The 11,283-nt window shown below is 42.0% G+C and overlaps 1 protein-coding gene across 1 annotated transcript; it reads right to left on the minus strand.

Annotated features, from left to right (window-relative positions):
- Positions 1-5,559: 5,559 nt before the first annotated feature.
- Positions 5,560-6,183, minus strand: LOC111080195 (cyclin-dependent kinase inhibitor 1C). Its single transcript, XM_022375674.2, has 2 exons — positions 6,155-6,183; positions 5,560-6,085 (listed from the first exon to the last, which is right to left on the minus strand). The coding sequence occupies exons 1-2, from the start codon at positions 6,164-6,166 to the stop codon at positions 5,624-5,626; spliced, it is 474 nt and encodes a 157-aa protein (XP_022231366.1). The 5' UTR covers positions 6,167-6,183; the 3' UTR covers positions 5,560-5,623.
- Positions 6,184-11,283: the final 5,100 nt, after the last annotated feature.

Below are 11,283 nucleotides of genomic sequence, written 5' to 3' on the forward strand. Positions count from 1 at the left end.
CAGTCAGAGATGACTGGGAACTATCGGATAAAGATGGAAGCTCTGCACAATATTTTTTTGATAAAGAAAACAACTTTATAAAAATCAACGAAAAAAGCTGGAGATAAATAAAAAGTCACGCGAAAAAAATAAAGCCTGTACCCCATTGCTTTGGCATTTGGTTGTGTCCCAACATCAGCTCGCAGCTAATTAAATGGGAAAGTATGGGTACTCTTGCTTCAAGACTATGCAGCTGTGGCTATCGGAACGCACTACATAAGGAAGTTGAGGCGAAAAATATTTCGAAATAAGAAAAAACATTTTGAATAATTTAAGAATAATTCAGAGTATGTTTATCACTGAAGCTGCCCTTTTTGGAACCAGTTTTAATGTATTTCTGACGCCGCAGCACATAAGAATCGGGGCACTCTTCAAACTGCTTAAACTTGAACTGATTATTGAAAATAAATGTTGCTTACACTGGCTGCGGCATGCGTTCTTTGCGTACATAGGTTACGCATAGGCATCTAGTTGTGTGACGACCTATCTCATACCGAGGTGAGGTAAGCTCAGTCCACCCAGGATTCATATACAAGAAATTTGTAGATCGCTGAAAAGCTCTAAAGGGAATGGGAGTTAATTGCGATCAATTCAATGGGTGGGAATCACCGGGCCTCTGGATTTTTATATGTAATATTTATTATCGTTTCACTTGTTCTTTCTTCTCCTTCTCTGTACTGATTGCCTCGACGGCTTGGTTCGCGTCGGTTTCCGGACTGAGTGTCCAGTTCTTCCGAGCTCTAGCGATATTTAACCTTGAGGCCGTCGATCGGTCGCATATGATTGCCTAACTCGACGACTTCGTATTTCAATGGGTGGCGGTACAATGTGGGGTTGATGATCGGGCTTATGCTTAGAAGAGCAGGGTGTCTTATTGCTGCGCGTGAAGATACAATGTGGTGTCGATGCTCGTTGATCACGTTGTGAAATATCGGGCGGTGGTGAAATGAAAGGGGCAGAGTTCTTATAACATTTCTAGGGCTAATAAACTACTGGACTATGCTGGGGGTAAACTTAGTTAATTTTCATTTTTTCTTAAGGCAAATAAAAATGTGAGATTATTTATTGTTGTTCGCATGTGGTGGCAAAAAGCTGGGTGTCAGCTGTTCTCTCAGTCCGAACACGGTCCCGATAGGCAACTATCGATATAAATCTGTGGATTCCACTCGTGTTGCTGCCACAGTTTTTAAATGTGGAGTTTGACAGGAATTTTTCGATTCCGCGGTGCTGGAGACAGGCCTTAAGGAGCGACTCTGATGCATATGTTGCCACTGACGTCTAGAGTGTAACTTCATTGCAATTAAACACTCAATTTGCAGACTATCCCGAATGTTTGCAAATGAAATTTGGCCAAAGGTAAAGTTTGTGCGCCGCCAGGCAATGGGAGCAGGGAGTAGGATCTGGATCTAGCAGACGGAGACGGAGACAGCGTCAACAAAAGTCGCAAAACAAATAGCAAAAGCAAAATGGCGCCCCACAACTTTTAGGTTGGTTAAGGGAGAACATCTCGCCCATCTAAAGACGCTGACATTGCGCATTTGCCGTAGATTATTACAAAAGTTTAAATACACAGACAGATAGAGTCGACCCAGGGAACTCCTCTCGTGATTATAGTGCCGGAATATACTCTCTATCTCTTGGTGCCCTCAGGTGTTGTGACTGTGCGAGGAGGCACCGGCCCACAACCTGTTTCAATGGTGGCCACCAAGACCAAATCCAGGCTGACACTCAAGAAGTTGAATGGAGAGCTGGAGTTGAGGTTGAAGCTTTTAAATAGCCCTGGCAGTTGCAGTTGTTTCCCCAAGCAGTTTCGCTTTTTCCCCTGATGGCAGAGCAAGAGAAATTGTGCAGGAACGTACACACATACCTACATATGTCATCAGACCGCAAATTGTTTGGCCAGTAGTTTATTAGAGCCAGACAGATTGTTCTTTAGATTGCGAATTTATAAACTTGAAACGTGTTGCGGGTAAGTTTTAGTGGTAGAGTTTTCGAATAGCAATCGATATGTATGCGATTTTGAAGGGCATTTTGGTAACATTGAAGATATTCTTCTGTCAACATCTCCATCGATAAGTACTTCTAGATGTCTATCTTGTTTAAAAAAATATATTCGCTTAACATTACGTATACTTCACATTCCAGCAGAAAGCAGCGCAATCCTTCATTAACTTCCTGCTGAAGGAAAGGGGAAGGAACCTCCTACTTCTTTTCCACTTTGTGTATCTTTCATCGCGTGTCGGCGCCGAAAACACATCTGTAATTCTGCTTACATCCCACAATTTCCTGGCTTTCTGTGATGTGTCTGTTGGTGGCGTTTGCTTTCGTTTTAATTTGGCAGCCCGCATAATTTTGCTATGATTTGCACTTCTTAATTAATTATTTTTCGTTTTCGTTACCAAAAGCGGATTTGAAGAAGCTGTGTCAGCACTCCCACACATGAGGCAGCTCTTCCCCATAGAAAAACTTCTGGAAAAACTTTCTCCCTCTTACCCATGCATACACGTACACACTCACACACACACACATGCATAGAGGCAAAGAAAGGGTTGATAGCCGGAAGAGGCAATCCGAGAAATTCTTTCCTTTTGTTTAGGCTGTGAGCAAGGAAATTTGCTCGTATCTTGATGTCCTTTTAGATGAATGCAGTTAAGTGAAATTTCCCATTTAGTTTACCCTTCAAGGGGTATGCACATATACCAATACTTAGATATGGTATATCCTAACATACAATCTAAATTCGCAGGGTATTTCAATTCCTTTCTTTCCTACGAGTATATTGGGGCACCTTTGACACACGCTAATACGTATACGTAATACGAGTATCGACAAAAATCAATGCAATAATCCCCACTCATTGGAAAAGGCTTAGCTCAGCTAAATCCCCCCAGGCTCATGGCAATTGACAGGAACCCAAGCGGTGCCTGAATCCGACATCTCGCAGCTTTTTGTTTCATTGGCCCTGGCATGAGCGCTTTTTTCTATTAGTTCTGATTAAGCTTCAGACTGCGTCGTTCCGTTGTTCCATTTCATGTCAATTGCATTTGGTTTTAGTGTGAATGCAAATTGGTCTCCCCATCGCCCGCGGAGCTTCGACAGTCGCTCATTATTTAGACGCTTAACCACGCATCGCTTTGCATTACGAGATTAAAGTTTCGTTGGAAAGCAAACGCCACCTGGCTTACGGAAATGGAAAATTTCACGCGAGAGTCGCGACTTCTTCTAGTTTTTTGGGATCGCTGAGGGTGCCAAATGTCAAAGTGGCATCAGCCACACGCAGCAACCCACAACCACCAGGACACGCAGAAGAATCCAACATTCGACATCTCCATTGGCATCTCCCATCGCCATCAACCCATCGCTGTGGTGGCACATCTCTCATCCATCCATTGCCGGGGCATGTAAATTGCTCTGGCAAACAAATCACGTACTCCGTATACCAAACGCCGTGCAATGCGCGTCGCTCTCATTCTCGTTCCCGTGCTGGTGCCTCTTCTCGTCATATCAAAAGCCAGCAAAGGCTGCAGGATTTTTGCGGTCTGTAGCTGAAAGGCTAAGCAACCGCATTGAGTGACTGAGTGCCGTTATTTGGCCATGTCTGTCCCCGCCTACGCTTCACCTCCCCCGTTGAACCAAAAGGGGCCTAAGCAACCGCAACCGAGAACGGGTTCGACAAACGTCTCGTTCGCTCTTGTCTGCTCGGCTCGTTTTTTTGTTGTTACCATCATATGAGCATACGAGTCGATGGTAAAGTCCTTTAAGAATTTAGTCAGCGTGAGTATGTGGTGCCTGGATATCGAGTAGATATCGAAATGAGCAATGAGTGATATTAGAGAAGCATGAGCACGAGAACGACTAAGACTTGAAACTTTAAGAATTATATAATGGTAAACTGTATAATATTCCGCTTTCTATCTACAGATACTTATCTATATTAATATTGAATAATCCCCCCATTTTCTAATGAACTTCAATGCCAGTGCAGCACAGCCGCAAATGAACCGCAAGAACATGGTGCAGAACCTAATGGAAAAGGTCTTGGTAATTACTTGAAAATATACATTAAAAACTTTTTGCCGGTAATGAAGAAGTACGGCTTGAAGAAGGCCCAGAACTTGGTATTGGATCAATAAAAAGAAAAACTCGACAAGGCAATGATGCAACAAATTAAAACGCATACGAAGCGTCGGCTAATGAAATTCTAAGGTTCAGAGATGGTTAGGCAAAAGCCATCCCCATCCTCCAGCCAGTACACAAAGAAAGGAGAGCAATGGGGAAGTTTAAGAGTTTGTAGGTACTTTTTCTATAGACAAGGGCGGAAATTACCGAAAAATTGTGCCGAGCAGATGAGCAACAACAATAAACTTGGCCCGAAAATTAAGGCAAGTGGAGTTAAAAGTTAAGCCAACAAATGAAGATGAGGCTGGAAATGGAAATGGAAATGGGAGAGGGAGCGAGAAAAGATAGGAAGTGGATTGTGGTAGAGCTGGCTAGCGGGTCGGGTGTTCGGCATGGGACGTATGTAGTATGTATGGCCTACACACACACACGCACACAAATACATGTGAGCATACGCACACATAGACAGATGTGGAGCCAACTTCAAGCGCAATTTTCCACAACAACAAAAAGTTTAATTGAGGATAAACTTTGCTGCGTTTGCGCTGCTGTTGAAAATCAACCAACGTCGACATGGAAAATTCCCAGCCTCCCGCCGCTGCTAGAGAGTAGAGAGAAATTGCGTGTATGTTTTTCTCTTATCTCTTTGGCTGTTTAAGTTTTCGCTTTCTACTTTGCATTACTTTCCCAATTTCCTTTTTTTTTCCTGTCGTTGTTGCGGAAAACTTCAAGTTTAAATTCCGTTGAAAGGGAACCTAGAAATTATTTGAGCATTTATTGGTCATTCAGTGCGCTTCGCTTCCCTCATTGTTTGCCAAAGCCAAATGAATGGCCAATACCGATGAAAAGGGAATGAAAAACGATTTGCTACAGGAGCAGAGCAAAGGAGTCCTCTGCCATTCATTCACCCACCGTACACTGACTCATGTGGCATAATTCGTTCTAAGAAACGTAGACAGGAAGGGACAGGAAGGACCACTGTGGGACAATGGAACACAAATGACCCGAATAAGACCCGACGACGCGACACAAACGATTGACTCTACATGGTCCTTGGTCCCTTTATATGGGAGACCAAGGTGGGGTTTTGATTTTAGAGAAAAGTGGAGGAAAGAATGATGAAAACTAAAAATGGACGAGGTGCCCCAGTGAATGCTCTTCCTTGACTGCCATAGAGGATTCTGAGCAATTCAATTACAATATGCTCTCTTTATGCTCTTCCAAAGAAGTTATTCATAAAGCAGATTTAATATAATTTGGATTTTCTGTTAAATTTGCCTATCCTTAAGCTTCGGCGTAATATATTTTCCTTTCAAGATAGTCTATCTTTTCCTCTCTCTCTGAAAACCAGACCAATCTTGTGGCCTGGACAAACAATGGAAGCAATTTTTTGTTCACCAATTGAAACGATTTTTATTACGGGCTATCAGTCATTGAACACACATGGTACGATGGTTGGTTAATTCTACCACAGGGCGGGCGCAGCATAGTTCAGCGGTGCTGGTGCATAGGCCAAGGGAGCGGAGTATTTGGCAATGACAGGTGCTCCATAGGGATGGGCGAAGGGAGCAGTGTAGGGAGCTGCAAAGGGAGCGGCGAAGGGAGCTCCAAAGGAAGCGGTATATTGAGCAGCAAAGGGTGCTGGCACTGGACCCACAGCTCGGACGATGGGTGCTGGCAACGGAGCAGCCAGAGGCGCTGCGAAAGGAGCTGCCACTGTCCTAACCACTGGAACTGGAGCGGGAGCCACGGGAACTTGTGCAATTACTGGAGCCGTCGCAATGCCATTGAAGGTCCTGGCCACCACCTGACTACTGGCTGCAGTCACAACGGGAGCAGGAGCCGCAAACAGAGGAGCGGCCAGTGGAGCATGGAGCAGTCCCGGCTTGGCGGCCACACAGGCAATCAGAGCAAAAATGACAACGGCCTGAATAAGGTATAGAAATTCCATTAGTTGATCATCAAACGTTATCAAAATGTGGCTAAGACTACTTACGTATTTGAACATTTTTGAGAGTATTTTGATTTGTGTTTGGTTGGGTTTGGTTTGGTTTTGTTGGGTGGAGAGCGAAGCGCTGACTGATGACAAGTGGAGGCAGCCCCTGGCATATTTATACCAAAACGTGGGCGAGTCGGTGGCTACTTGAAATTCTGTTAGCAACGTGACCATTGGCCCATTATAAGTGTCGGCAAATATTAGTTGGTGGTTCGTTGGTTGGATTAGGTCTTTGAGGGACAGCATAAAACCCGAAGGGCAGCCAAATATCGTACTTGGACTGCTGCAGTCAGTCGCTGTGGCTAATTATACAGAAATTTGTATTGGAAGAGCAGGGAGTGCATTGCCGATTTCAAGGGGAATTTACCGCACTTGGTTGATGACAGCCATATAAAGCTTAAAGTAGGTTAATCGGAAAGGAAAAATGCTGTCAGAGCTACGTAATTATTGTGAGTTTTTTCCGGAATTTGGAACTGTTCCTTTGGGTTCAGTCTTCTATCCACTGGATATTTATTTGCTGCCAGCTATCGAATGTAACAAAATAAAGATAACAATAATTCAAGTGAAAATATCTCACCCATGGACCCTTTGCCCGCGGCGCATACAGATTGGCCAAAGAGAAAGATAGAGAGAGCGATACCTGTTGGCTGTCCCATGGAACCTGGCCAATTAAGCATTTTGAGCACGTCTCTGGCCACAAACGTTGGTCAGCAGAAAGTACACACGCATGAATGACTTCTGCACGGAGCTCGACTCCCAAGCTGGGGCTAGTGGTGGTAGGTGACATTTCAATATTATTTATTTGCACAATTTGGGTCAAGGTTGGATGCGGTTTTTAGGTGTTTTACTTGAGAGTTGAGTGACCTTTTGGGGGTTTGTTTAAAGAACGTTAGAACAAATGGCTTCCTTTCCACTAAAAGTAAATAAGAGGTAGACAAGAAAATGCTTATTCGGTAAACAGCTATGAGGTGACGACTCTCTGAGCTGTACAATGATTGCCAACAGGGGTCTAATAGGCTGTTTACACTGGGGCTACGTCATGCTTCTTTGCGTCTTCCCGGAGACGCAGTTTTCATACCCGTACTCAAAAAGAGTTAAGGATATTTTGTATTTGTGGTAAAAGTAGATGTCTGCAAAGCAGAGAAGGAAACGTTTCCGACCCCATAAAGTATATATATTCTGGATCAGCATTAATAGCCGATTCGTTTTGTTTTTCGCCTGGATCTCAGAGAATATAAAAGCTAGAGCAACCAAATTTTGTTTCCAGACTCAATTTTCAGTTTCTTCCCCACCTCCTCCAGCAAGAGACCAACTGTTCATTCTCTTTCTCGCTCGCACACTCTGCCTCGTTATGTACGCGAGCGCCCGCTGACGGTGAAGATGTAGAATATACATTGTAGGTGTAGATGTAGATAACAGATGTAGCAAAAAAACTTAAAATGTAAATTTTTTTTAATTCTACATAAATCATAAGCTCAAATATTTATATACTGACTGAGTACGGATATAAAAGTGGAGAGCGTTGCTCTCTCTTTTCGCTCTAATTTTTCTCATTTTCTGCCTCCACTTTCCACCGCTCAAATGGCAGAAAACCGTTAAATTCAAATCTGAGATACCAGGCGCACAGAAATCAGCAGAAGGTCGCTGCTTTTTTTTAATTCTCTTTTTTTTCCTGTTTATCTTTGTATTTCGTTGAGCTCTCTTTTCGCTCTAATTTTTCTCATTTTATGCCTCCACTTTCCACCGCTCAAATGGCAGAAGACCGTTAAATTCAAACCTGAAATACCAGGCGCACAGAAATCAGCAGAAGGTCGCTGCTTTTTTTAATTCTCTTTTTTTCTTGTTTCTCTTCGTGTTTCGTTGCTCTCTCTTTTTGCTCTAAGTTTTTCTCATTTTCTGCCTCCACTTTCCACCGCTCAAATGGCAGAAAACCGTTAAATTCAAATCTGAGATACCAGGCGCACAGAAATCAGCAGAAGGTCGCTGCTTTTTTTAAATTCTCTTTTTTTCTTGTTTCTCTTCGTGTTTCGTTGCTCTCTCTTTTCGCTCTAATTTTTCTCATTTTATGCCTCCACTTTCCACCGCTCAAATGGCAGAAAACCGTTAAATTCAAATCTGAAATACCAGGCGCACAGAAATCAGCAGACGGTAGCTGGTTTTTTTAAATTCTCTTTTTTCTTGTTTCTCTTTGTATTTCGTTGGTCTCTCTTTTCGCTCTAATTTTTCTCATTTTTTGCCAACACTTTCCACTGCTCAAATGGCAGAAAACCGTTAAATTCAAATCTGAAAGACCAGGCGCACAGAAATCAGCAGAAGGTCGCTGTTTTTTTTAAATTCTCGTTTTTTCTTGTTTCTCTTTGTATTTCGTTGCTCTCTCTTTTCGCTCTAATTTTTCTCATTTTCTGCCTCCACCTTCCACCGCTAAAATGGCTGAAAACCGTTAAACTCAAATCTGAGATACCAGGCGCACAGAAATCAGCAGAAGGTCGCTGCTTTTTTTAAATTCTCTTTTTTTCTTGTTTCTCTTCGTGTTTCGTTGCTCTCTAGTTTCGCTCTAATTTTTTTCATTTTCTGCCCCCACTTTCCACTGCTCAAATGGCAGAAAACCATTAAATTCAAATCTGAAATACCAGGCGCACAGAAATCAGCAGAAGGTCGCTGCTTTTTTAAATTCTCGTTTTTTCTTGATTCTCTTTGTATTTCGCTGCTCTCTTTTTTCGATCTAAATTCTATCATTTTATGGCTCCACTTTCTACCGCTCAAATGGCAGAAAACCGTTAAATTCAAATCTGAGATACCAGGCAAACAGAAATCAGCAGAAGGTCGCTGGTTTTTTTTAATTTCTCGTTTTTTCTTGTTTCTCTTTCCATCGTTGCCTCTCTCACCCCCCCCACAAATGGCAGAAAACCGTTAAATACAAATCTGAGAAAACGAGAAATCAGCAAAAGGTCGCGCTTAAATTCCGTTTTTCTTGCTTCTCTTTCAGATCTCGACCTACGGTTTCTCTCATTTGAGCGGTGGAAAGTGGAGGTAGAACATGAGAGAAATAAGATCGAAAGAGAGAGCAACGAAATAGAAATAGAAACAAGAAAAAACGATAAATTAAAAAAAAACCAGACCTTCTGCAGATTTCTGTGCGCTTGCCTCTCAGATTTGAATTTAATGGTTTTCTGCCATTTGAGCAGTGGAAGTGGAGGTAGAAAATGAGAAAAAGAAGAGCGAAAAGAGAGAGCAACGAAATACAAAGAGAAACAAGAAAAACAATATAAAAAACCAGGGACCTTCTGCTGATTTCTGTGCGCCTGGTATCTCAGATTTGAATTTAACGGTTTTCTGCCATTTAGCAGTGGAAGTGGAGGAGAAAATGAGAAAAAGAAGAGCGAAAAGAGAGAGCAACGAAATACAAAGAGAAACAAGAAATAACGACATATAAAAAACCAGCGACCTTTTGCTGATTTCTGTGCGCCTGGTATCTCAGATTTGAATTTAACGGTTTTGCCATTTGAGCAGTGGAAAGTGGAGGTACAAATGAGAAAAAGAAGAGCGAAACGAGAGAGCAACGAAATACAAAGAGAAACAAGAAAAAACGGCATATAAAAAACCAGCGACCTTCTGCTGTTTCTGGCCTGGTATCTCAGATTTGAATTTAACGGTTTTCTGCCATTTGAGCAGTGAAAAGTGGAGGTAGAAAATGAGAAAAAGAAGAGCGAAAAGAGAGAGCAACGAAATACAAAGAGAAACAAGAAAAAACGAGAATTTAAAAAGGCAGCGACCTTCTACTGATTTCTGTGCGCCTGGTCTCAGATTTGAATTTAACGTTTTTCTGCCATTTGATCGGTGGAAAGTGGAGGCAGAAAATGAGAAAAAGAAGAGCGAAATGAGAGAGCAACGAAATACAAAGAGAAACAAAAAAAAACGATAATTAAAAAAACCAGCGACCTTCTGCTGATTTCTGTGCGCCTGGTATCTCAGATTTGAATTTAACGGTTTTCTGCCATTTGAGCAGTGGAAAGTGGAGGTAGAAAATGAGAAAAAGAAGAGCGAAAAGAGAGAGCAACGAAATACAAAGAGAAACAAGAAAAAACGAGAATTTAAAAAGGCAGCGACCTTCTACTGAGTTCTGTGCGCCTGGTATCTCAGATTTGAATATAACGGTTTTCTGCCATTTGAGCAGTGGAAAGTGGAGGTAGAAAATGAGAAAAAGAAGAGCGAAAAGAGAGAGCAACGAAATACAAAGAGAAACAAGAAAAAACGAGAATTTAAAAAGGCAGCGACCTTCTACTGATTTCTGTGCGCCTGGTATCTCAGATTTTAATTTAACGGTTTTCTGCCATTTGAGCAGTGGAAAGTGGAAGTAGAAAATGAGAAAAAGAAGAGCGAAAAGAGAGAGCAACGAAATACAAAGAGAAACAAGAAAAAACGAGAATTTAAAAAAGCAGCGACCTTCTGCTGATTTCTGTGCGCCTGGTATCTCAGATTTGAATTTAACGTTTTTCTGCCATTTGATCGGTGGAAAGTGGAGGCAGAAAATGAGAAAAAGAAGAGCGAAATGAGAGAGCAACGAAATACAAAGAGAAACAAGAAAAAAAACGATAATTAAAAAAACCAGCGACCTTCTGCTGATTTCTGTGCGCCTGGTATCTCAGATTTGAATTTAACGGTTTTCTGCCATTTGAGCAGTGGAAAGTGGAGGTAGAAAATGAGAAAAAGAAGAGCGAAAAGAGAGAGCAACGAAATACAAAGAGAAACAAGAAAAAACGAGAATTTAAAAAGGCAGCGACCTTCTACTGAGTTCTGTGCGCCTGGTATCTCAGATTTGAATATAACGGTTTTCTGCCATTTGAGCAGTGGAAAGTGGAGGTAGAAAATGAGAAAAAGAAGAGCGAAAAGAGAAAGCAACGAAATACAAAGAGAAACAAGAAAAAACGAGAATTTAAAAAGGCAGCGACCTTCTGCTGATTTCTGTGCGCCTAGTATCTCAGATTTGAATTTAACGGTTTTCTGCCATTTGAGCGGTGGAAAGTGGAGGTAGAACATGAGAGAAATTAGATCGAAAAGAGAGAGCAACGAAATAGAAATAGAAACAAGAAAAAACGATAAATTAAAAAAAAACCAGCGACCTTCTGCTG

The sequence above is a fragment of the Drosophila obscura genome, unplaced genomic scaffold, assembly GCF_018151105.1.
Source record: "Drosophila obscura isolate BZ-5 IFL unplaced genomic scaffold, ASM1815110v1 contig_1, whole genome shotgun sequence".
NCBI classification, from domain to species: domain Eukaryota; kingdom Metazoa; phylum Arthropoda; class Insecta; order Diptera; family Drosophilidae; genus Drosophila; species Drosophila obscura.